The 27398-nt window shown below is 43.0% G+C and overlaps 2 protein-coding genes across 2 annotated transcripts; one reads left to right on the top strand and one right to left on the bottom strand.

Annotated features, from left to right (window-relative positions):
- Positions 1-39: 39 nt before the first annotated feature.
- On the bottom strand, positions 40-18641 carry PACC1 (proton activated chloride channel 1). Its single transcript, XM_066178317.1, has 8 exons — positions 18418-18641; positions 14727-14823; positions 12918-13127; positions 10723-10877; positions 9735-9877; positions 4410-4554; positions 1394-1498; positions 40-726 (listed from the first exon to the last, which is right to left on the bottom strand). Exons 1-8 carry the CDS (start codon positions 18451-18453, stop codon positions 565-567), a joined length of 1053 nt encoding a protein of 350 aa, XP_066034414.1. The 5' UTR covers positions 18454-18641; the 3' UTR covers positions 40-564.
- Positions 18642-20247: 1606 nt separating this feature from the next.
- NENF (neudesin neurotrophic factor) lies at positions 20248-24986 on the top strand. The gene is made up of 4 exons (XM_066178314.1): positions 20248-20464; positions 21596-21656; positions 22601-22704; positions 23297-24986. The coding sequence occupies exons 1-4, from the start codon at positions 20288-20290 to the stop codon at positions 23471-23473; spliced, it is 519 nt and encodes a 172-aa protein (XP_066034411.1). The 5' UTR covers positions 20248-20287; the 3' UTR covers positions 23474-24986.
- Positions 24987-27398: the final 2412 nt, after the last annotated feature.

Below are 27398 nucleotides of genomic sequence, written 5' to 3'. Positions count from 1 at the left end.
ACCTGAGAGCAGATAGTTTCAAAGAAGGCACACAATACATTTGTTGAAGGATTTTTTAATATTAAAGTCATTGTACTTTGATTTAAAGATGACATGTAATGGAATTCCAGTGTATTTTGTTTTAAAACATACTTTTGGAGAAGAGAGGCCAGGATGTTTTCAGAGTACTTTACCTTCCACTAAGTGCCATCAAGGCAGTGACTGTGCTATGAGAGCAGCTCACAGCTGATGCAGAAACTAAAGGGTCTGTTGGAGAAACATTCAAACACTGTCCACTTTTTCACGACTTACTACAGTGATGACTTTCTGAACATTAGTGAGTTCCCTCCTTTCCCCCTGGTTCCCCCATATGCTGAGGTAAACTTGTTAAACTTGGGCTAGAAAAGTGTGAGTTTGTTAGACCTGTCCTAGAGTTAGCTCCTTCTGCAGTTCCAAGGCCGTTCCTCCAGCCAGCATCTCTCTGGAAGAAAACATACCTGGTTTTCAGCTTTAATTGCTGATTGCAGTTTATTCCAGTTATTTTCTATCCCTCCTGCTATGAACAGTTAAAAGGCAGTCTTAGTCTCAGCTTATGTGGTTCGTTACTTGACGAGCCCTCTTCAGATGCCTTCTTCGGATTTTGATCATCCACTTAACGCTTAACTTGGCAAAGTCTGCTGCCTTAAACAGGGCCAGAAAGATACCACAAAGAAGAGCAATCATGTTCCAGGGATTTGCTGTGATAATCTGAAAAAGATGACAAGTATTAGTCCCCTCATCTGATTCCACATAGGTAGAGAGGAGTGAGAGGTATGGGAAAGGCCAAGGAGGTGCCTGGGTCCTGCTGGACCAAGTCCTGTCCCACACAGTCTGCATTCACACTGGTTTTGGGCAAGAAAACACCAATGGCTGTAGATTTTGCTGCTGCTGGACCTTGGTTGTCAGGTAAATACGGTACTACATTTTATTCTAATGAATTTATTCTGGTAATGGATAAATACACCAGGCTATTTTTATTATTCTTATTTCAGCCTAGGTTTCTTGTCAATTAATACAAAAAAACCCATTAAATCAAATTACCCAAGCAGACTTATTTAAGCAGTAAGTTCAGCCCTGACCTGAAGCTACTCTTTGCTAGAACACAGGGGGACAGGTGCTTTTCTTAGCTACATGTACCTCTCGCTGGAAGGAGAATGATGAGAGTCACCAGCCCAAGGAAAAGCATCAGATGGTCCTGACCTCCACACAGAATGCATTACTGGACATATGGAAGAGCCTACACTGAAATTTCAAAAGTATCCTCACTCTTCTCTGCATTTCTTCTTGGAGTGAGGTAACAGAGGCAAGTGCATGCACACACAAAGCACGAGCATGCAGAGTAAGTGATTCAAGAAGGGACTAATGGGTTACTCACGTCCTGAACAGTCTGTATGAAAGGATCTTTCCATTCAAACACCACAAAGAACAGCTGGTCACTCCTTGGTTTAGTTCTCTGGTCAATGTAGTTAACCACACTGGTCTGAGGAGAGGGAAAGAAAAGTGCAGGTTACTTTCTTCAGTGGTACAATGAGTCCTTTGTGCAACAGAAAAGGCCTGTAAGAAGGTGAAAATACCAGACTATTTAGGGACTTGCCTTTCTCCACCTAGAGCAATGGGCTGCCAAAATATCCCTCTGTCTCATCTTCATATTATTTTCCTATTTCTCACTCAGTATCACACTACAATACCATTTCTACATTGCCTCTCAAGAGGGGACAATTAATTTCCAAAATTCATTTACCTGCAGTAATACAACATTTGGAAAGTTTTCATGAATGAAAGTTAAATTAGTTTTATTTGCCAGAGAACCACATAACGGTAGCAGGATGATTCCTTCTTTTTGAAAAATGGGTTGTAGAGTAAACTAGAACATTCCAGCAACAGAAGGAAAGAAACCCAGGTGTTAACAAACAAATCCATATATCCCAGTACTGCCCATTAACTAGGTCACCACTTGAAACTAATGCTGCCCAGCAGAGAGCTGTAACACAATTCCAACAGGGAACTGGGTTAGGACACAGACTATGTTACAGCCACACGAAGCCAGAGTCTCAAGAACCACAACCAGGAAAATATTAAGATGTGAGGCCCCAGGAAAACAGTTGTATAGTACCAGCTGCCCCCAGCCAAGGGGGGAACTACACAGGGTTTGTACACAGGCAGTAACCAACAGTTTGAGCTGCCCCCTGCTACTAGGAGACAACACAAACTGCCCAAGAGCCACACAGTGACCTCAGGAAAGCACAGTGGTGAAAGGACTTCTCCCTCCTCCAAACCTCAAAGGAATGTTCACATCTTGGTGCAGAGGGGAGTACTGCTGCTCGTCCTGTGTAATTCTGTACTGGAAGCAATGAATCCAGCAGCACTCTGACTTTGTATCAGGGTAGTGACACGAAGATGAGACAGATGATGGAAGAACATGCCTTTTCCATGTTTTGTGAGCCCAGTTTTCCAGGCAGAGGACAGCTGAGTTGGAAGTCTCTAAGCAGACCACTCTTCATCTCCTTACAAGCCTTCCCATTGTATGAGGGATGACCTGCGACAAAAGCCTCCATCCTACCATGGTGCAGTTTCTTTACAAATCCCTCGGGCTTCTCTCACTCTTCTCCACAGTCCCAGCCCTGATCAGATTTTAGGCTGCAGGCAAGTAGAAGCAGGAGCTAGAACACTGTTCATGGCCACTCAGAGCCCATGGAGCTCCCCCACCTCCTGGTGTCTGGTCAAACACCTTTGCTGCAGACTTGCTCCACACTTCTGCAGCTCATTTCCTTACTGCAGGGTACCAGCACCCCACCCACACTGATCCAAGAAAACTGCACACCAGGAAACAAACAGTACACAAGGCAATGGGAAAGGAAGAAAATACAAATGAATGACTGCTGGGCTAGTTAGCAGAGTGAGTCACTGTTCTGTTTGACCCAGTATTTGTATCCATCTTTCCAGTAAGCCAGCTCCCAGGTTTGGATTTGAAAGGCTAATGGACTTGGTGCAATTTGAGCAGATGTTGTACTGTCAAACAAAGCAAGTGCAATTTATCTCTGAGCTGCTTCAATTTCTGCTGTATTATTGATAGGTATCTCATTCCTGGTTCCTAGGGTTTATTAAAAACAAACAAACAAACCCACAAAACAAACAGAAAACCCATACCAGCAACAGTGTTCACTTACTCAGATGATCAGTCCATAATGCTGAACTACATAGATGTTTATGGTCACAAAAAGCTCTTTTTTCCCCTGAATTTAAGCCAGCCTTTTGTTTCCACTTTGAAACACGTTAGACTTGGGCACACAAGGAGGACTTTCAAAAATCCTATACTTGGTAAGCAAATGGCACCAAAAAAAGCACCAAATGGCAAATGATACAGAGCTGTAGGTTCTGAAGGACAGACAGCTGCTGTCAGTGCTTACATGGCAGCAGCAGACTGATGCATTCTTTCCTCTCCTCCAAATCAAGGCATTACTTTGGGATTCGCCTCCTGTCCTTCTCTAGTGGAGTAGGAGTGTACCACCCCACAGTCACAAACCTGCCCTTCCCTTAAGACTTTTCCACATAACACCTAACTGTGAGAACTAAAGATAGAACTGAAGGTTCTGCTTTGTTTTGCTCCCTCCAGAACTTCCCAAGAGTACCAAGAGAAAGTATAGCCTCTGAAAGAGACATCCTCTGAAAAGGACAGCTCTTAAAATCCTCATTTCTCACCACTGATGAGACACTTCCTTTCCAACAATACTGGAAGCAAAACAAACTCAAAACACAATTATTTCCCTGTGCATAAATATGAACAGAACAGGAATGAAAAGTCAGGCTCATTTCCTCTCTAGATAAGTTTACATCTTCCATCTGCATATTCTCTAGTTGTAAATGATGCAAAAAGTGAAGTTACTCCATGTTTCTAAGGACACTCAACAGCTAAAAATTCCAAACCCAAACAAAAAGCAGACATGAGAAGGATACAAAGAATACAAGGCTTACATTTACTTCTTCATCCTAACATCAGTGGCAACCTAAACAATCCCTCTTTCCAACAGTAGCTGTTATTTAGACAATTCCTTTGTCAACTGTTCTCCACCTAGAACTGTAGGTAACTGTTAATTTTTCTGTGTCAGTCTCTTGGGACCCTTGCCTCAGACTACAGGTGTCATAACCCATTCACGGCCTGGATTTCTGGCCTCCCTGTTAGATGTTTTCCCTGAGCTGTGTCACGAGGCCATACCAACAGCTGAGCACATCAAGGCATTTACACTTCTACAGAATCCCTCCTTGCTGAGAAATAGTGTGAGCAACTAGAGCCAAAACTGCTCAGTGAGTGCAAAGTGGCATCATGGATGCAATGAAACAAAACCCAAACTCCCAAAACCTTATGAGTACCTTTTTTTTTTTTTTTTTTTTACCTCTTGTTTGAATTCAACAGTCTCACTACCATCTTCTTCTTTTGTTTTAACCAAGGACATCTTGACCCAAGTTCGGAAACCTGCAGAAAACTTCCAGCTGGAGTATGAACTTTCACAGTCCTTCATGAATTTTGCTTTTTCTGGACTAAAGGAAAAAGAGCATCACTTTATTGACCAAACCAAGAGCACTGTAGGCAGGAGAAGGTCCGACCTACAGGCACTTCAAACTACGTCCACAATTCCTTTCATTCTCCACCTGCTAAATTCAACATATCTGAAACACTGCAAGTAGTGAAGTTTTCATTAATGGTAGCACTTCACTGGTGCATCCTTAAGTGCAGAGGACTTACCTGGTGCCCTACATCCCTGGAGTTCTGCCTGCATGTAGGGATTGTTCTGGCACACACAGGGCGTTTAGCTCTGCTCATCTGTCACCTCTGGGACAGAAAGCAGCAGAGCCAGGACCTCAGGAAACAACTCATTACCACGTGAAGAAGCAAGAGGCAGCAAGAAGAGCCTAGAGGAAGGACAGGGTGCTTCACCTCATTTCTGGTTGCCAAATAAACCACTTGCAATGCAGACATGCTTAAAATGCCTCGAAATTTACATTCAGGATATTCCTGTAATTTTAGAAACACTGTAGCTTTGGTGTAAGGTTCCCACCTGCAATAACAGGGCTGTTTTCCCAATATGCAATCACAGATATTCGCAGCCGCCAGAACATCAGGATTGTTTTGTGTGTTTTGGTTGGGGTTCTGTTTTTTAATACTCTGACTGTAAATCTTTAAGGCTTCCAACATTCCTCATGCTGCAAGTAGTAAAGAGGTAGCTTTAAGGCATATCTGGTCTCCATCTCTTATCTACCAGCTGCACAGGACATAGTGAATTGACCATGCTATTTATTTGGAGCTCCTCAGTACCATGATTTTCATGTCACCCCTATGAAATAAGCCCAGCCCTGCAGCTGCTTTTCCAATAAGGTTTCACTTGAGAAGAAGGGATAAACCACTGTGAGAAGTCATGAATCATTAAAGGCTATTATTACTAAGATAGATTTCAGGTTGCAGAGATACGCCAGGGTTTGTTGGTCCTTAAAAGCAGGGAGAGGGTTTTGATCCAGACTAAATCCATCTGCCCAGGAGAAGGGAAAGAGTGCTCTTTGTTTTTAAATCAGAGGGTGTGCCTGACTGGGTCTTTTAGGAGATGAAGGTGTTTGGTCTTTCAGGAGAAAGATGAAAAAAATTAAAGAAGAAAACCAGAGGTGAAGAAGCAAGCTCTTGTCCCAGAACAGGCCAATCAGGATTACTTGTCCAGCACTGACTGGACTTGCAGTTTTCCTGTCTTTTTTTCTTAGTTTTCAAACTCAGGGCTTCTTTTCTTTCTACAAACCAAGGTGCCTTGTCTACAAGGACCAAAAGGGCTGCACAGATATAAATATCACATTGATGGCTACTCTGTACCGCCACCACCTGCTCAGGCCTAACAGATGAATATACACATGTCCATGGGAAGGCAAAACCCAGCAAAGCCGTTCTCTCAGGTCAGGGCTTCAGGCAATGGACTCAAACACAGAATTCCACGGTGCACACGGCACAGAAACGAGAAGGGCTTCTAGAAAGAAAAACTCTGCCACCCATCAAGACAGATGCTGTTCCCAGAGTGTTCCAGGAAGTTAGGAATATCTTTATTTTGACATGAGGGGCTTGTTTAGTGACCCCAAAAGGATGGCATCTCTCTACCTCCCACAGGAAAGACGTGGGCAGAGCCTGAGGACAAAGGCCACAGCCTGCCTGCTCCTCACCAGAGCATTAGTTAATCAAACACAGGAACACCTAATCCAACAACTGCTCCCCACCTTGGGATGTGGGCAGGGCAGCAGCTGAGGGCACAGCACAGGGGAGCACCGGAGTGCTTTGCCACTCAAGAGGAACACACATAATTAGCACTCTGCCAGCCAGTCATATGCCTAATGGCTGGCTAAATACAGCATCCTAGAAAAGCTTTCCAAGCCAACATGGAAAAGTGAGGCAGGAAGTTATGACACAGAGCTGCTGAATGTTCCAGCCACAACTGCCATGGTAGGCAGACAGCAGCAGTATGCTTTGCCTTCAACAGTAATTGCAGGCTTGAAAAAGAAGGATTAATAATATCTTAGGAGAAGTGATCTGAGAGGCATCTCCATAATCCAGACCACTGCCACAAAGTGAGGGGGAAAAAGGGGTGGACAGGAGGAGCACAGCAGAGAGGCACAAGCTTTGCACAAATTATTGCAGAGGGCAAATAACACAGCTTTAAAACCACACACAACCAAGTGAACACAAGACAGGAAAGGGATTTTAAGCTGAAAATACAGTTCTCCAGGCAGTTTCTTTTCATTCCCTCTTCACACCAAAGACAGACAACCCACACAGGCTACACCTCTTTTTTTTGTTGCTGTTTGGTTTGGGTTTTTTTTCCTTTTTTTCTTTCTCTTTTTTTTTTTTTGATCTGTGGGAATCACTAACTCATTTCTGGACTGGGCTGTAGTGCTGCAGTGGATCCTTCTAACACCAGCGTCTGTGGACCACCCCACGAGAGCCAGAGAAGTTTAGGACATCCCACCAGCAGATTCCAATGCAACAGCAAGAACCAAACCCACGGATGGTTCAAACCCAGCCTGTGTTTATTGCTTTTGTGTTTCCCTAGAGCAGGAAACCCTCAAACAGCCTCAAACAAAGGTTGGTGCGGTACCAGAAGTCTCAATCCTTGTATGTTGTATTTCTCTGCATGCAGCAATCCAGATCAGAGACGTGAACATGGAGCTCTGTTTAGACCCTTAAATAATCTCTGATCTGTCCACAATAGAAACCATCCTTTCACAGGACCATAAGTTATTTGACATGCTACACTAACAATAGTTCTGTCAGGAGTATTCTCAAAGGATTTTCTTCTAAACCCCATGTATTATCCTAATGACAGTTCAGGAGAGGAACTTGTATTTTTAGCCACACATTTTGGGTAATTTGCAAGGGTTTCATTATTTCCCTCCCTCCAATTAATATGGTACAGACAGCAGCTGCCACTATCTTAAAAAAAAAAAAAAAAACAAACAAAAAAACCAAGAAAAAGAAGCCAGCAGCATCTCCCTCCAGCTCAGAGGCCAATAACAGCACACAGTGCAGCAGTGTTCTGTGAGGACCAGAACAAAACCAGTGAGCAGTGCCAGTTTCATGGAGTCTGATCCAATTTTAACAGAAGAGCTGCACAGAATAAAGCCCTTGACAGAAACAACTGGACCTTGCTCGAGTCCTCAGCACTTACTACACCACAGAAAATCTCCTAAAGGTACAAGTCTCTAGATGCCTTTTTTTAATTGCTTGTGGCACCTCTGATAACACTGCACATGAACTGCTTGGCACATTTTTATTCTGGGGTCTCATAACCAGTGAGACATTTTGTCAGGAAAAGTAGTTAACAGAGGCCAGTAACTGAAGTTTTTAGAGGCTGTGGAAGGACACACAGCAGTTTCTACAGATATCTTAATCCAGACTTCCCATCAGCTAAATTTAGCATCTGCTGATGAACAAGAAATCATTTCTATTTTCTCTTCTGCTGGAAGCTGGACAGAATGAGTGCTCTCCACACACACAGTGCAGTTTCACATGCACTTTTCATAGTCAGGAGAAATGTAAACTCCCAACCTGCCCTGAGCCCAGCCAGTTCATGCCAGGACAGCAAACACAGTACTGAGCAAGACAAGCCACACCATTTGTATCGACTCTTGGAGGATGCTGCAAAAAAGACACCACTGGCCTCTTCCCCACAGATGGTTCTTTTCCTGTATTCCATCTAGAAATGCAGACCATTTACCACTGAGACCTCCATCCCCTTGCCCATGTTACCATCCACCTGGGTTAGTTCAGAACCAGTTTTAACTCCCATTCCTACTACCTCAAGCAAGCACAAAGGATGCATCCCCAAACAAGCATCCCCATTTCCCACGTGGCTTCCAAGGGCTGAGGATGCACAGACTGAGCTGTTCATCCTGCCCTGAGCCAGGTGCAGCACCAGGGGTGATCTCAGGCAGTGCTTGTGTCTGGCAGCACAGAAAGACCTGAGCACCTGGCTGCAATTGGTCCCACTGTAAGTGTTTCCAACCAAAGCACAAGCCATAAAACCAGAAAAAAAACCAACATAAGGAACAAGCAGCACCTTCTACACCACTACTCTTAACTGGTATTCTCTCACCCTAAAATATCAACGTCTAAAATACCCAGAACATTAGCATTTTATGAGGTGTTTCAGTAAAGTTACAGAAAAAAGTTAAAGACTTGGGATGTGTTCACTGAAGTGGAAATGCATTGTAAAAGGCAAATCCAGCTAACTGGTCTTTGGCCACCCAGACGTATCACGTCAGAACACTTCCAGTCTCTGATCCATTTGAACAGCATCATTATGACCATGCCCAAGCCTCTGAGAAGGCCTTGCTACAATAAAATCTGTTCTCTTCCCTCCCTCATCTAATTTTGTTCTGCATAGGTCCTCTATCCCCTGTCCCTTTTTCACCGAGCAGCTATTATCAAATTAAAGGTTTCTAGCAGGTATCACTATGACTGATATTTCTTGACTAACTTTTATCTGGATCTCAGAGAGAAGAACCGAACCTGAATTTAAATTAAAGCAAAAATTAAACCGCTAAGTATGAAATTTATTCTCAAAAGGTGGAAAAAAGAGCAGGTCTTTCAAGAAAGTTGAAAACAGGATTAATTCCACCCTTGTTAAAATCAGAAGGTTGATTAGATATTCCAATGATACCAATGTCGAACCAATACAAAGCAATTTTGAAAATCCCATATATGAATTTACATCATTCTGCAGAGTCTTAAATAGAGCCAGAAAGAACCAGAGTTAATCTTTCAATGAAGTCACAACATAGCAATCTAGGGATCTGACCTTTACAGTAATTGTTTTAAAAACCCCCAAATGGTGCAGAAATATTTGTGTTCTCAGTGCACTTCCTGACACACTACCCAGGACAGCACACTTCCTGATCACCCACAGCAGCAGACAGCAGGAAGCCAACACAAACTCCAAGCTTTTAGAGAGGGCAGCAACAAATGGTTTAAGCACAGCTTAAAGAAGAACAGTTTTTGTCGCTGAAAAAGCCCTCAATACATTTTTTAAAGGTCAGATTAGTAAACAAAGACATCAAAGAGCACCGACATAGTCCAAATATTTTAAAAAATCATAAAAGCTTGCCTGATTTTTACTGAAAAAGCCCTGCTTTCACAAGTATTGTGACAGCAAGTTCAATGCAGCCACAGGCTCATTCCCCCCTTCACATACCTGCTGACGAACTCTTGGAAAGAAGAAAACAGCAGGTAGTCAATGGCACTAAAATCTTGGTCTGTTTCATTCAAATGGAACTGCAAAAACACCAGCTCCCTTTTCTTCACATCACGAGGGCCTTGAACAACCAAAGCATACTTCTGTAAGCAAACAGAGATGGTGAGAGGAGAAAAGGAATCCTCATTTCCTGTTCATTAATTTGCCATCTGGCACTAATACTCTATAGAAATCTAACACACACACAGAGTTTCTTGGCTGCTAGTAAGTACACATCTCTTAAAATACCTAACAAGAATGCCAGTTGAGTCCCCCCTTTTAGTTTAAGAAAGAGGTCTTTACATTAGATTCAGTGTTTAAATATTAATATTTAAGTATTAAACATGGTCATTTCTGGGTTTTGGATATTTGTTTCTAGAGAAGCAAGCTGCTCTGCACTTCTAAGGGCAATTTATGGGCAGGCTATCCCTCAATGTACCCATCTTGCTGGCTCAAAGCATTTCAGTGTAATGAATCACTTGATGCCCATTTAAGATTCTTCTAAGTGTGACAAATATGGTATGTAATTCCCAGCAGGAATTCATGTATGAATTCCTAGCAAACATAAAAAAAAAGAGATTAGCTATCCTCCTTTAATGGACATTGATACTGCTTTCAAACCAAGCTAGATTTACAATATCAAGGAAAGCACTTCCCAGTTCATTTAGGAGAAGAATAAAGTGAGAGTTTCACTGTGAAAAATGACTTATTTTATCTCATTAAGGGTTTTGTGCTGCACACACCCACAGGACAGCTGATCTTCCATAACACATACATACACTGACTAGGGTCTTTTACATTTCTGAAAACAAAATGACAGATGGCTTACAAAGAATTCAAACCAGAAGCAAGGATTTTTTTACAGCATGTAACACATATAATCTTTCCAACAAGATTATAAGCAGAAAACCCACACTGAATAAGCTTTGTTCTATTATATTGTTATTACCATAGTTTGATTAGTAAAAGGATCTGTGTAGTTGATCCTCTGAGTGGTGCATTCAATGTCTCCTGGCTGACCTGGATTTATCAGAGGTGGAATGTGATCGTAGTAATGATGTTTGCAGCTAAGCAGCCGAGCCTTGCCTGGGTAAAAGGCAATACCTGTTTGGGGAGAAAAAACATCGGACAGCACTGATTTCCTTCCTGAGGACATGGATTTTCCTTATGGAATTTAATCCCACAAGGATACTGGGCTATCTCTAAGATGCCACAAAACAATCAAATTAAACCATGCAATTCCACATTTTTCTGGAGCAGGACAAAAGCACCAACTGCATTGGGACAGAACCCCCATGATGCATTGAAAAAAATCAGGGTTTATTTTCTGTTACAACAATTCAAGGTTCATAGAAGTACCAAGTTTCCCTGGTCTTCCCACAAGCCAGCAGCTAATCCATCAGTCCCTCTCAACCACAGATGAATCTCTAAAATATGTAAAGGGGCATCAAATGGGACATATAGTGATTTAGTTTTCAGATATTAGCATTTAACACATCAAGTGTTAATTGGAAATAATGTACATACCATACATGACAGATCAAAGATCACTGGCTGAGCTAACAGAAGTGAAAAGATGCTGTTCAGGATATAGCAACTTCTGTTAACTGAATGTGACCTCACGATAAAAATCAAAGCCATCAAACACACTACCATCCCTTATTAATTACATCACTGGGTAGGGCAGGCAACTGCTCCACCTGGATGGAAACCCACAGAGGCCCTAAACCTCCTGTTCCAGCCCAACAGCACATTCCAACAATCTCAGCCACCTCAATTTTCTAAGGCTAGCAAAACACAGGAGCCAAACCTCAAAGTCCTTTTATACCACCTATGCATATTTATTACTGGAAGCAAGCTTGCTGGAAGATAATCTAGTCCAACTTTGAAAAAAAAAAAAGTGTATGATTGATTAGACATAATAACCTCACAACTCAGATGACCTGCCCACCAAAATGTGAGGTACCAAAGCACTCAGCATATATCAAATGCTTTATTCCCTCCTTCAGAGCTCTATGCTTTTGGCTTGCCATCTGCAATAGAACAATAAAATAAAGGACTACATTGATTTAGGTTCTCTGTTCTGCAGGGATCTCCAACAGTACTTTTGGATTTAAATGTATGTTGCTCTGCTTACTTAAAATCTGCTTATTTTCTTCCTGTTGCTATGTGAAATGCTCACATGGGAAGGGGAAAAAAAGCTCACATCGGGGGAAAAGCTTGAGTTTGCTTGCTCTTACAGTCACATTCACATGGTTCAAACATAAGGCACTACTTCCAGAGCTGGGCCTAACTGATCATAGAGAAAAACAACTACAGTAATATGGCAACATCTCAAAACACCTTTCAGCCACAACTACTGACGTGGGTATTTGGAAAATGTGGTAACACTTCAAACAGAAGGGTTATTGTTGAACTGGAAACTCACTGATGACTGACTGAGCTGCATTTGCTACCATGGCTCTACTTATGAACAGCTACTGGACAATTAAAAAGAATAATAACAACAGAACTCACTATTCAAAAATGCTCCTGTGGAGCAATTCCCCCTGCAAACTGCAAGAGTTTCTGCTGCCATGCTGCATTTTTATGCCAACATTGTTCCCTGCAGTCACATCACATTTTCATTGCCTACTGACGTAATACCATGTTGTAAACAAGGCAGGGTGGAAGTAGAAAGTGGCATTGTGGTTATTTTGTGGTTGGTTTGAGAAATTCACCTCCTCCACTGTGAATGGCATCTCATTGCCCAGTGCAGCACTGAGCTCCTGATACACATCCTGTGTGTTACTCTGTTTAAATGACACAGCTTGGGGAATGTTTCCAAAAGGAATTATCTTTCTCCCCTAAAAGAGGACTCATTCTGGAGTCTGAAAACACTTCTTATCTATGAAATGTTGCCTAATTCTCCACAGCTTCTGCCATTCATGTTATTGGCACAAAAGCTCCCCAAAGTCTCCCACACAACATTAACATTTCTGTGCAAAGTCAACACAACTTCAGACTAAAAAGTGAGGAAATGAAAGAGCTGACTTGAGGGATCATATGCACTCAGGGCTCTGGAGAATGAACACCAAAAAAGTAAAACAATCCAAGAAAAATACAAACAAGAACTTGACCCATTTTGCTTGTTACTGCTCTTACCAGGTGCGTCGTACAAGGACACTTCCTTGTAAGTGACAGACATCACTGGGTGCTTGAGCTTCTCCCTGAAGTCACTGATGGTTTGGTAGACAAGGAACACAGCTACAGCCATGAGCAGCAGATAAATAAACAGGAGAATTACTGAAAAAACATTCTTCAGGCAGGTCTTGCTGAAACGCAAAGAAGGGGTAGTGGTACCCAGTTCGCCATCTGGAACCAAACAGAATATGGATTGGAACTTTAAAACACAGATATTTTTGCTGAATTTTCATTTAAAGATCAATCATGTGAGAGGAAAGTAATCCTCAAACTCAGCTGGATTTAAAAAACCACAGCTAATTCTGGTTTTGATGATCAGCCAGGCAGATGCTTCCTTCTCAAGTAAGAGGTGTAATCAACCTAAGATTGTGCCTCCCTTTCACATGTCAGAATTTGGCACTCTGCTTAAGGCCACTGCAGGCAGGAAACAAGGTTTATCTTCAAGAACAACTGAGAAACAAAGTTTAAAGTTCACAAGAAAGTCTGTCCATGGTCAATCTTTGCTTCTGGAAAAAAAAACAACTCCTTTCCCCCCATTTCCAGTCTGAAGTGATTCTTACACACACTCAGCACAGACATCAGTGGAGTGATTTAACATTCTAATGCTCATGCCCAGCTCTATGCATTGTATCTCCATCGTGGTAGAAGTCATTAGATATTTGTCACCCTCTAGTTCATAATTCCTTGTGCATGTTAAAAATTTTCATAGGATTCTTCCAATTACAGTTAGAAAGAGACTGACCCAACTCCCCCAGAGTCTCCTTTCCTTCAAATCTTGCTCTCTTTAGATCTTCACAGTAGTTTCACACACAGACACTACTTTACCCATATTTTACCCATACTCCTTGCATCTGCCATATCTTTTGGCAATACAAAAAGAGGTTCCTGTACTTTTGACTTACAGATCATGTTTTGTCATGAGTGATATACAGCTGAACACAAAATTTTACGTTGAAACTCTGTGTAGAAAGGAGATAAGCAGCCAGGCTTCCTGCTGACTGCTCTGTGCGCTGTCATTTAATGAGCCAGGCCCTCCAGGCCATGCCACACGCTGCTCTCCAACTCTATGGTTTGGTGTTTGTGCCTTCCCACAGCAAACATGACCCTTTTAGTGAACCCTATTGCACACATAACCACTTACAAATGTCCATGGACAAGTTACATGCCAGGAGAAGGCAGCCAAGGCAATTAGGACATTAACATGCATAAAACTGCACTGCTGAAACAAGTATGTCTTGAACAGCTGCAAGGCATTTAGGCCATACTCCTTTCAGGCTGGCTAACCTCAGTACCCACACCTGAGCTGCAATAAGCCCATTTAACACTGCTCCATGCCCTCCAAAAGCAGCCTGAACCATCTAAGAATCTATTTAAAAGCATCTATTCAATATTGCATCTTGCTCATGTAAACCTGGCACAGACTCTGCCTGCAACCCACTGCCACTCAGGTGAGACACAACATAAAAGAAGATGACATACTAAGCTCAGAGTCAGATGTGCTGAACCTGTTTTGATTGAGCACAGTTCCTGACAAAGAAATATTCTGCTACCCGTCCTTGGAAAACCTCCTTGGCTTTCCACCAGTACTGGTAAGGGATAAGTAAGCAATAAGTAAGCGAAATTAGTGAAGTAAGTGAAATAAGTAGTGAAATTAGTGGTTTGTTTACTTTCAGAAGTGCAATAAAATAACAAAACCAAAACACCAAAGCCACACACAGCAGCAGCTAACAGGCCCTAAAAATCAATAATTTCTGGGTCAATAGTTCTCACCTGGTAAAATAACAGAGCTGGAATCTTCATGAACTTCCATCCCTCCTTCTCTCTCCTCCGTTGGGTTTTCAGACGCTCGCTCCACATCTTCACTCAGCTGTGTAGTTAAAACAGTGGTTCAATTTCCAAACATGCTCTCAACTTGTAATTGTTGGAATTTCTATGGTACAAATAAAAGAGGCTCCAACTAACCAAACACACAAAAAGATGCCCCCAGTCCAAGAGCACCCAACATCTGTTCCACTTGTTCACAAGACAAAAGCCACGTTTCCATAGACTTAGAGCCAAAAATTAAGTGACTTGCATGCTACAAGTTTAACCTACTTCTACTCTGCTGCTTCAACAATAGCATCACCTTTCCATTCAAGTTCAAAGTAATTATTTCCCCAGCAGCTCCAACACACTTTAAACCTCGCAATTAGGACAGTGTCCTCTGACAAGCAGGAACTTCATTCTGTCACTGAAGAATATATTTTTAGGCATAAGGAAACCACAGCACATACCAGCAAACAGAGCATTAGCGCTTCTTAATAAAGAGATACAAAAAGCACGAGATGCATTCTGACAGGTGTTAAGGCAATGCACTGAAATACAGTCTCAGCCACACAGGTGGCTGGGTCATTATGAGACAATAGTCAGGCATCTCTATATTTTTGGTCCTTATTTGATCTCCCTGTGCAGATTATTATATATTAGTGGTTATGCAACTAATTAGTCTTCAGTGTTTCTGAAACACCAACAGAGACCTGATGTTTTCTTGTTTTGCTATTCAGAGCCCTGGGCTCAAACTGCCAGGTCACTTCTGTCAGAGTCAGAAGCTTGTCACATCAGATACGCATCACATGACATTGTGAAGCACTACAGATTTTGTACATTATAAATATAAAGTATCTCTTGTATGTTTTCCAAGTCTTCTTTCATGATGGGAACCGACACAGAGACTACAACAACGCAAACCAAGGCATGAGCTTGCAGCACGTCACATTAGCTTTGTTCCTGTTTCAAGGAAAATGGGGGCACAGGTAATTCAGCGCAGCTGCACTGAATGCTATTAAACTCTACAGCCCTAACTTACCCAACAGTAACGCGCATGTATCCATAAGGGAGTGCTTTTATTTCACCCAACTTTAATTCAGTACTGAAATCATCATTATGCCATTACCAGATCATCATTAGCACCTATTAGGAAAGAGTCCACTCATTTTACATCTTCAAAGTCTGACGTAAATCTCCATCACCTCCTGCTATATTTCTGTATTCATTTCCACCACGCAAAGCAAGATGAAAGCAATAACCCAGCTTTTAAATGCTTAATACATAAATAAAGCATGATTTCCCATAGCATGAGGCAAGAAGTGAACAGGTAACTTGTAGGCCAGAAACTCAGCTCATGTGCAAGACTCCTACCAGAGTCTAACTGAAGATACCTTTTTCAATTATCACCATAAAATAAGGGAAAATTAAAACTCTGCTCCTTTTTGTAGAAACATGGTTCTGTTTGCTTATCTGACCCAAAATAAGCTACTCTGACCCAAGAAAAGTACTCACTGAACCTCTTGTATTAGTTACACTAAATCAGCTAAGAAACCAGTTCCAATTATACGCATGCAAATTGCTGATACCAGGGCTGATTCAACAAATGCAATGTAAGTTTCAAAGTCACTGCAGTTCCTCAGCTGACCCCCACACCTCCCTGATTCCTCAGGTACAGCCACCTCATTGACTGAGGTTAGTGGGAGGCTAAGTGAATTCCATTCCTGATGGCAAGGAGATCCCAACACAAGTTTAAAAAAGAACAAAACAAGCAATTTCCTATCCTCTCCAGAGGACCTACAGCAATTCCCTTTCAAGTGGAAGAAAAAATACCTTAGAGGTAACTCCCAATCTAAATGATTCTGTGATAAGCTCAGAAAACACAGCCTTTCAGCTCTCCTTAGAAATAGACTAAAAAATCCCAAACAATATACGATTATGTTTTCTTATCTGTGTTCACAATGTTTCACAAGCATTTCACACAGAAAGCCAGAGAAGGACAGCCAGGCAAGAGCGGGACTACTAACATTGCTTCAGATGCAGTAAGCAGGTTGAACTGATGTGTAAGACCTGCTCCCTAAAAACAACTATATTTTACTGCAGATCCTGAACAGGTGAACTCAGAAGAGGTCACCAAGTTCCCAGCACTGTGCATGGCTCAGCCACTGCGTTCTGAGCAGCACACAGCACCCTGACTCTGCAAGGCAAGACCTACAAACCCAACACCTCACACACACACAGAGCTACAGTTTCCCCGTGCCTGGGAAGCCAGCACAGCATTACTGCAGGACTGCTGATTCCAGTTCACACTTGTCACTCCTCTTGGATTCGAGGATTCTGCCAACAGTGAACCTGAAGCATCCCAACCAGGTTCACCCTCACCTGGGTGAGGCCAGCCCTTCCCGTGAGGTATTTTTGATAAAGGGGTGAAGCATGGTGCCAAGCAGAAGGAACACAGATTGCAGGGTGGTTAAGCTTGCAGCAGGATGCAGAGACAGGACAGGATGTCAAGGGCAGGAAGGGCATGAAACAGACCTCAGCATTCCTCTGGGGTCAGCACATACCGCCGAGGGAGAAACAACCGCAGGAACCACAGTTCTTTTACAGTCCTGCACACAGAAAAGCACTAGAAAAAGAGAAGCCCAGAAAAGGCAGTTCCAGCCATTTGAGCATCCCTGCCAGGGCAGAAGCAACAAAGACTGCTGGAGGTGCCAGAGAAGGAATGACACACAGGTGCTGCACTTACATACAGAGATATGGAACAGTGTCAGTGGTGGCTGATACTTAAGGTGGAAACATAACATGCATCATCCATGTCCACACTTCAGGCATTAATGCACCTTCATTAACTGTCTCAAGCACCTCCCCTAGGTACAAGCACACAAGTCAATCCCATCTTGATAGTCATGGGCTAAAACCTTCCTACTGGAGAAAAGTCCCTTAAATAAAAGGAGAACTTGTTCATACAGGCCTTTGCTGATCCGCTGATTCATCACCTTCCAATACCTTCTAGCCTGGCAAGAAAACCAGAAGCTGAAACTAAACAGACAGTACCAAAATAAATTAGAATGCATTAAAACTAAGCCTCAAACTACCCGTCACGTGCAGAGAAAGGAAAATATCTACATTCCCTTTGCCTGCAAGATACAAACAAAAGTGCTCTGCTGTAACTCCACCACTAGCCGAACTTGGCACAAATTGCTTGTGTGTCTACTGGGAGAGATAGGAACGAGCAAGGAAGCAGGGTTGCTGAGCCTGTGTATTGATATGCAAACCAGGCGCCGCCTCGGGCTTTTGGCAGCGCGATAAAGCGCCCTTCAGTTTCGGATGCGGGAGCTCTGCTACCCAAGTCGCTTCTCCCACCCGACGGACCATCCTTGTTTACCAAACCCCAGCTACAGAGTCCAGCTGCATTCACCCCACACACCTGAAACAGCTGCTGCCCACTATTTTAACCACGTTCAAAGGCAAAACCCCGACCAGCGCGCACCCGAGCCACCCGGGTTCCGGCAGCGCGGCTGCCGCCCGGCGCCCCGGGTACCCAGCGCCGAGCCGCGCTCACGGCCACAGCGCCGGGTGTCCGCGCTGGCCAAGCGGCGAGCCCCGGCTCGGGCACCAGCGCCCGGCGAGCCCCCCAGCCCTGCCCGGCCCCCCGTACCTCCTGGTAGGATGCGGACACCTCTGGCTTTGGCATAGCATCGGCGGGAGCGGCGCCGCGGGGCCGGGCAGCGCCCGCCGGCACCGCACGGGGCGGGGCAGCCACGGGCCGAGCCGAGCCGAGCCGGACCGAACCGAACCGGACCGAGCCGCCCCGCCCGGGCAGGGCCACGCAGGCGCCGGCGGGACCCCCGAGCCGCCCGGCCCGGCCCTTCCCGTCCCCGGCCGGGGCCCGCCCCTTGCCGGGGCTGCCGGGAGGAGTAGTCCGGACACGGCGCTGCCGTCCGCCTGCTCGGCGCACGTGAATTGGGCTTTGGGGGAGGTTTGTAGGGATAGCTCTCCCTCCTGAGAGGTACTGATGGGCAATGAGACTAACGCAAGCTCTGCTAACACAAGCATGAGCCAGACTTGGAAAGCCGACTCCCCCCAGGCTGCACAAGATATTGCCCTTTAATTTTTATTTTTTTTAAATTTTTATTTTTATTTTCTTTTGCTCAAGACACGGAAAAACCAGGCGTGCTTGACCAACAGACAGAACTCCTGCAGGACTCCTGGGGTGACCCACGCACGCTGTGCCCGCAGCAATGGGGCACTGCAGGAAAATAAAAGCCAAAACCACCTGCTCATTCATGAGCCACGTGACCACAAATTTTCTCTTTTCTTTTCTTTTCTTTTCTTTTCTTTTCTTTTCTTTTCTTTTCTTTTCTTTTCTTTTCTTTTCTTTTCTTTTCTTTTCTTTTCTTTTCTTTTCTTTTCTTTTCTTTTCTTTTCTTTTCTTTTCTTTTCTTTTTTCTTTTTCCCCAGCGTGGAAGTAATTGTCAATGTTTCATCATCAAGAAAAAGCATGTGCAACAATTTTTTGCACTGAGATGCAACACTGTGAGGGAGTCGCTGCTGAGTAGGTCATTTCCCTCTGCCTAAGGCCCGCACCTAGTAAGCTAATAACCAAGATTTGAAGTCTTTTGACAATAACAATCCTATTATACATTCGAATTACAGCACTATAGTCAGGAAGCGTGGATGCTGCAGGATCAAACATCCAGGCTTTAAGTCCTTCAGATCCTCACTTGTCAGCACTGCGCAAGGGATTTGATATGTGCATCTGAACTGTAAAAAGTTTCTAATTTTCTTAATTCTATATAGAGTGATAAACATCAAGTTTATTTTTCTGCCAGTCCTGAATATTCCCCCGTACCGTATTTATAGCATAGGGAAAACATGTAATCTGAACATTTCCTATTTATTCTCTCCATTCTTAGGCTAAAAATGTCTGGGTATTTTAAGTCACGAAGATGAAGCCTGCACTGATTTTTGTGAATAAACATTGCAAACAGCTAGCAGAGAAACTTCAGGAGGGGAAGAAGGAGGACAATTGAGAAATCTTTCATTATTAGGCGTCAGTTTTGGTGCCGCCAAGTCCGTCTCTAAACCACGTCCTTAGGTGCCACATGCATGTTTCTTTTAAGTACCTCCAGCGATGGTGACTCCACCACTGCCCGGGGCAGCCTGTTCCAGAGCCTGACAACCCTTTCTGTGAAGTTTTTCCTAATACCCAATCTCAACCTCCCTGGCACAACCCGAGGCTATTTCTCCTTGTCCCATGGATTGTCACCCGTGAGAAGCGGCAGACCCGCACTCGGCTGCAGCCTCCTTTTCCAGGCAGTGGAGCGACACAAGCTCCCCACAAAGCCTCCTTCTCCCCAGGCTAAGCGCTGCCGTCCCCCTCAGAGCTGTGCGAGCGTTCGCAGCCGCTCCTGGCGGCTCCGCGGCGCTCTCCGCGGTGTTCCTTTAACTCGGGTCCCCCCCGCTCCCTTCCCGGGCCGCGGGCCGGGCCTGGGGCCGGGGGCGGTGCGCGCTCCGCGCTCCGCGCCATGGCGGGCGCTGCGGCCCGGGGCCCGCTTCCTCTGCCCTGCCTGCTGCTGCTGCTGCTGCTGCTGCTGCTGCTGCCGGCCGCCAGCGCCGAGCCCCAGCTGCGCTTCAGGCCGCCGGCCGAGGCCCCCGTGCGGCTCTTCACCGAGCCCGAGCTGGCCAGATACGACGGGCACCAGGTAGGGCCGGGCCGCCGCTCCGCTCCGCGCCAGGCCGGGCCGGGCCCGCACAGCCCCGGCGCCGCCGCCTTCCCTGGCGCTCGGTGCCCCGGAGGTGCCGAGAAGCTCGGGATTCTCGTGTTCTGCTGCTGTGCTGCCCCGCCAGCCCTCCCGCCCTGTCCTTCTGGGCATCTCTCGCTTCTTGGGCGGCAGTTCGTGGAAAGTTGGCAGGCACCCGTGTGCTCCAGCCTCTGCCCCTGGCTCCGGCCGGCAGCTGCCGGGGCTGATGCTGCGCGCACCATCACATAATTGATTGTACTCGCTCCCTGCTTGGCAAAGGTGCTCCTGCCGGAGAATTTCAGATTACCGTCAGTTGGAGCCAAAGTTAATTTTTCTCTCAGTAATTTATGTACTTAAACTTTAAAAAACAAACAAACAAAATGCCACAACAAGATTATCAAAATAACAAGACACGTTTAACTTAGGAGTGTTTAGCTGCCTGTGATTCAAAGGCCTCAGCAGAACTCCAGACTCAAAACGATGAAGTCCTGCATTGATACACATCTGCTTCTCTTTTGAAACGCTTGCTGTCTGACCTTCTCAGGGTCTTCTTGAGGTACTTTGAAGAGACTAACCAATGTCTGACTAAAATTACATCTTATGTATGAAACACAAAGCAGAAGCACTGGCTTATTAAGTAAAACTGGCTTATTAAGTCAGCAGATCAGATTTACATGTGTTTATGTATTTATCTTTGTTCCTTAATCAAATAATGCTGTTGGCCACACACCCTTTTATTTTGGGCAATATCCATCTGCATTAGGAATAGAAAGATGAAGTTGACAATCTTCAAGCAGACTAGTGTGCAGACAAGAGGTGACTTGCAAAAGGGACATGTCTTCTGTGGTTGGACTGTTTAGATTAAAAAGATTCCCTCATTGCTTATTGTTGGTTGAATCCTCAAAGAATATTAGGGGAAGTTTAAAGCACAAGTAAGACGTGTCAAGAGATGGAACATGTACGGTGGTATAACAAGAGTAAACATACAACAAAGAATTGTGTGTCCTGAGATCTTGTGGATTTCACAGCTAAAACTAACTGCTTTTTGCCTGTGCTCAAGTGGTGAGGATGTATTGATGGCTTTCCCTCCAGGAAGGACAGCCCATCTACCTGGCAGTGAAGGGAGTAGTGTTTGATGTCACCTCTGGAAAAGGTTAGTGTGCTTCTCCTCTGCTGTCTGCTTTGCTTTCATGTTATTATTCAGTAATTTGTTTTTAAATATTCCCACTGTATTGGAAGCCTGCAGTTCGGTTGCAACAAAAAGATACACTTTTTCCTCTTCTAAGAAACCTGATTTTCCTCTGCTGACAGCTCCCCTTACTAAGGTTTTGTCTAGAACTTACACTGGTCTGAGATCACATGTAGCCAGACAAGCCAGCACTGTCCAGGCAGCTTGGGCACTGCTAATGAAAACTGGGAGACACTTCCCAGATCCCTGAGTCCAGGTGTGGGGTCAGGCCACATGGAAGCTACAGCATTTTATTGCCCTGGGTACAAGAACTGAGCAGATCAGAGCTATCATGGATGTGCCCACTGTACAAAATCAACACTGCTGCAGCTGCTTCTTTTCCTTCTGGGCTGGTGTCCACACCCCTTGCTGTTTGCGCCTTCCCTGAGAACTACAAATGTTTTAATTTGAACTCCTGCTCCTTAATCCAGATTTGCTGTAAAAAGTCTGAAGGGACCGTGAGGGTTTAGACACTTGCCTTGATATCATCATAAGTAAACTAATGGCTTGCTACTGTGTTTGTACTAACCTTGTCTGGGCATACATGTGATCTTCAAATCTTCTTTGGCTGATCTTCAAATCCTAAATTACACAAGGCTTGCAAATTCTGGAGTCTACAATCATCTCATGAGAATGTAAAGCACAACTCCCTAAATAACAGGTAAATTTTAATGCACTGTAGGAAGTTCAACAGCTGTGTAACCCTGAAAAGTAGGAAATCCAAAGTCAGTTCTGGCAAGAAAAGTCTTAAGACTTGAGTTGTTGCTTTCAGTTCACTGACATTCAGTTCACAGGTTGGTAGAGGCTGAACATACCCTGTACATTGTCACATCATCACTGTATTTATTATTTTTTTTTTAATATGACAGAATTTTATGGAAAAGGAGCCCCATACAATGCTTTGGCTGGAAAAGATTCAACAAGAGGAGTTGCAAAGATGTCTCTGGATCCAGCAGATCTTACACATGACACAGTAAGAAAATGGGCCATCAGTTTAATTCCACTTTGCAAATTTTTATTATTATGCAAGATGATGAGTGATGAATTTAAATTTTTTGTATTTATATAGGTTAATTCATATATTTAAAATCAAAATGCATTAGTTCTCTTTAGGTACATAAAATATACTTACTGATCATGAAAGGTGCTGACAGTCTTCAAGAGGAAAGTTTTTCATTTGTGGAATCAATACAACTTCTGTGAGCATGTAAAAGGGAAATCACCTGCTGGTTAAAAAGATGCTCACAAAGACAGTAAATCACTTTCTTTGTCAATTGGTTTGGTGTATTCTGACATGGCAGGGAATGCTAGCTCTGGTGGTGGGCTGTCGCTTGTTTGAGCTGAATATCTTAAAGTTTTGTCAAGGCTGAATTTGAATGGAAATAATACAACTACAGGCTGTACCATCGGTTTTGTTCATCATGCTCTGCAGTGTAAACCCAAAAGCTGACCCTAAGGTTTACAGTAATCATTAAAAAAAAAAAAAAAAAAAAAAAGAAGCAGCATGTCAATTTCTCTATTTTTCTTTCTTTGAGACAGGACATTCATTTCCCTATTTCCTTTAGACAGGACTCACAGAGGAGGAACTGAAGTCCCTGGATGACATCTTCAATAATGTTTATAAAGCCAAATATCCAATTGTTGGCTATACTTCTCGGCGAATTCTGAATGAGGATGGCAGCCCCAATCTGGACTTTAAACCTGAAGATCAGCCACATTTCAGCATTAAAGACGAGTTTTGAGGAACATTTTCATACCTAGAGAATGCCTGGGGAGAGGCACAGCAGAATATGAAATTAGTTCCCTGTGTTGTGGAGTTCATTACTACAATTAGCTATCATGAGTCAGTTCTCTGCTCAGAAAATATGTGTGTGTGTACACACATGGCATAGAGGAAACAAACAGATCTGTAGTAATGTTATTCACCTGGGCTGTTTGCTGAGAATTACAGGAATTATTTAACCTGCAGGTTCTTTCTGCCAGGATTTCTCTCTTAAGAAGTGTATAATGTAAAATTGCCTTCCTTAGAAGGGAGAAGAAAGCTTTTAATAATAGAAATATGACTGGTCTTTTTGTAAATCCCAAGTTGTTTCCCACTCCTTGGAAAAGTGTAAATGAATTATTTGGACAAGCTAACATCAATCCTCTGTGCTTCATGTGAATGTAGGTATCACGAGTACAGACAGGTGCAACAGAGGCTTACATTTTAAAAAGCATTATGGGGTTTAATATTTGATGGCTTTGAGAATACTGGATATAAAGCCACTCAGTCTCCTCAAATGCAGTTACTGTGGAGTATTTCTGGAAAACCTACAGCTGTAAACCAAGAAAAATAAATCTGTTTTTCCCCCATGAGGACTACTGTGACATTTTAAATAAGACTATTGTATTACGTTTGGATAAATAACACTTTTTAAAAATAATTATCAAAGATGCCATCTGTATTAGATTATGATTATTTCCTTCTACCTTCCTCCAATCTTTCTCTGACAAAAAGAGGAAATCATAGCCCACTGTTTGCCACATACTCTTACAGCACAAGTTTATTATAGCAGTTTAGTGTCTTGCGGATGTTGTTAGCATTTTTATATTAACAATTTCAGCTCTTATTTTTTATGTCGCTTAATTTTTCTTTGTTCTTACCCTGGCTTCATCACTGCTGTTTTAATCAAGTGTGCAGTGCCATGTTCCTCTTCCTCTTAACCAACTGCAAATCCTGCAGGGTGAAAGCAGACCCCCTTTATGGCATTTCCCTGGCAGTCTTTCAGCAACAAGAAGACTGTAATAGCCTGAGCTGTAGAAATTGCTGCCAACCTCTGACTTTCACTAACTTAAGTAGAATGTGAATTGTCCCATGTGTGGATTTATCTGTCACTGTCACCATTTTGATTGATATGGGAAAAACTAAACAGCTTCTCCCAATTCTGTATTAATAATACAGATATAATAAAAATAGGATTCTATATTGTTGTTCTATTTCTTAAGCATTTTGGTAATTTTCTATGAAGGGAAGATTTTATTAGATGATTCTCCACCTTCTAGTTTGCAGGGGACAGCTGCCTGTCAGTTGAATAACTAGAAAAAGCTGTGTCTGTGTATTTGCCCATTCTTTCACAGTGTTACAGATTTTGTTTTAGATTTGGGTTTTTTTGTCTCACTATTAGACCACTTCATTTGCATGAGGGACCCCCATGGGCCCCCCAACGGTTGGATGGTGCTCTGAGTAGAAAAAATAAATCAGCATCTAAGAAATTACTATTGCTTCAGATAATTATTTTTGTGTTACTGTTTATTATTATTTCTGCTGTCCTTTTGGTTAGAGGCCAACAGCAGCTGGGAGTTTGCTCCTTGATGATACCTCTTGTCTTTGTGGGAATGCGTGTGGGTTTGGTGGTTATGGTGGTTGGTTGTTTGCCAACATTTCACAAATAATTTTTCAGTGCCTGCTAGTTTTTTGCTTCCTGGTGGGGCAACTTCAGTAGCTGTGCTGCTGTGATTACTGTAGAAGTCCTTGCTTCATCTGGGATCACAATATCCAGCTGCATTTCATAAAAGAACTCCCTTGTAGCTGGATTGCAGCTCATCCCCACTGAGTGTTCGTGTTCTCTCCCTGCTTTTCCTGTTCTTTCTATGAAATCACCTTTGCTGATGTCAAAGCAGGTAACTGAGCTTCTGCTTACACTAAATTTCAGGTTCTTTTCAGTGAGAAAGTGCTCCTGTTACAACATGAAATGGTGATATTAAACCCCTGCTTGTAGTGCAAGATCCTCACAAATCCAACCTGCTCTCACCCTTGTCTGTGATGGAGATGCTTTAGTCCTTCTTTTCTGTTATTAAAGACAAGGTTATCACAACTGAGTGCACTTCAGAATGCAAAACGTTTCCTTTTTGGTTTTACTTCCATTTGGAAACCGAGGGTTTCACATTTAATCACTTCCTAGGCTATTTCACTTGGGGTTCCCACTCAACAGAAATGTTACAACAATAAGGCTTTAAGTGGATACATCCTTAACACGTTTTCACTGACTGCTTTTTAAAAATGCATTCAGAGTACCACAGTATTTCTTTTAGTGTTAATTCAACAGCACTATTTTATGTCTAAGGTTGTTCTACTTGCCAATGGCCTGAAATTTATTTTGCTTAAAAGCAAACTGTCTGCTGTGGCTGCTTTGTTCAGGCAGCTGCATTTCCCTGACGTCTGTATTATTCCAGTAAAACAGGTGCCCTCATGATCTATTAATTGCACTCAAAACAAGCAAGCTGTGCAAAGGCCTGTTGTAGCCCTCCTACTCCACACCTCCTTTGGAGAGTCTAGAATTTCTTTTCAATTTGCTTGCTGCCTCTAGATAACATTGCAAATGTCATTATTTTTGCTGTGTGCTTCCAACATTCATCTTGCTATACTAGGTCTAAGGTTTTAATGAATTGCTGCACCAAGAATTGCCTTCCTTTGGTATTTCATAATAGCTTACTCTTCAGAATGTTTAAGAATTACCAGATGGGTTCACTTACCTAGATGATGCATAATGTGAGTTGTTGTTTCCCACCTGGCACTCTTTTCAATAGTCCCTCACTTTGACCCTAACACATTTGTGACAGGATAGATTCCATCATCCCTACTTCTATTATTAACAACTGAAGCATTAGGACTGCAAGTGTAAGCAACAAAAGTTCAGTAAAAGGTTTATGAAATGCAAATCAGAGTATTTTTAATTTTTTTGCACTTGTAGAGAGTGCAATGAAGAGAAATTCTCCTAAGAAAGCGTTATCAGTTATTGCATCCTAATCCAAACAAGACCACCTCCTGGAATGCAGGGGCTCTGAATCCTGCAGATTGAGCAGCGGAGATTTTTCCAAGAATTTAGGATAATACATAAAGTTATTTCTTTTCTATCCATAATGTGTATATGGACACCACTTTTTTTTTTTTTGGTAGCCCTTTGGCAAAATATGAGTCTTTCACTGACTTAAATCAGGTTTCATATTAGTTTTCTTCTGCTGAAAAGGCCTTGTGATCCTTTGAAAACTGCAGTTTAGGCTACTGACTTTGTGGTCTGATGGTACTACTGGCTGTGAATTCATCACAACATCAGTGTAGGAGTCAATGTGGGATCACAGTTCAGATTGCACTTGTCCAGCCTGCCAGACTTCCATGTTTCAGTAAAAATTAAAAGAGGATGCTTATCTGTTTAAGGGTGGTGCTTTGGAATGGAAGAAGCCTCAAAACAGTTTGTAAATCACCTCCTTTTATTGTTGTTTCAAAACCACTATCAGGCAATACACTCAACAAATGATAGTTTGGAAAGATATTAAATTGCTGTAGTTTTCCCTTGTATGACTCCCAAAAACCTGTAGATCAAGAAAAAATGGTTTAGATGATTTTCACATATGTATTCTGTCCCTTACAGATGAATCTATTTATCTGAAATGGGCTCAATGTATTTGCATTTGCTCAAGAGAAAATGGAAGAGATGTGGAAAGATCCACATAGGAAGCCCAATGCTAATTTTTCAGCCAATCTGGTTGAACTGAAAGGAAAAAAAAGTGAAAAAAAAATCTGACTACTTCTGTGAGTGAAAAAGCTGCCATTCAGAAGGATTCAGCTGCATATCAGGAAGATGTGCTAAGCAGCTCTGATTAGTATTTGCATGTTTTCAGATGAACACT

Source organism: Chamaea fasciata, unplaced genomic scaffold (assembly GCF_029207755.1).
Source record: "Chamaea fasciata isolate MVZ Bird 193981 ecotype frontalis unplaced genomic scaffold, bChaFas1.0.hap1 SCAF_3, whole genome shotgun sequence".
In the NCBI taxonomy this organism is placed as follows: Eukaryota; Metazoa; Chordata; class Aves; order Passeriformes; family Sylviidae; genus Chamaea; species Chamaea fasciata.
This window is presented reverse-complemented; position numbering and strand designations above follow the sequence as displayed.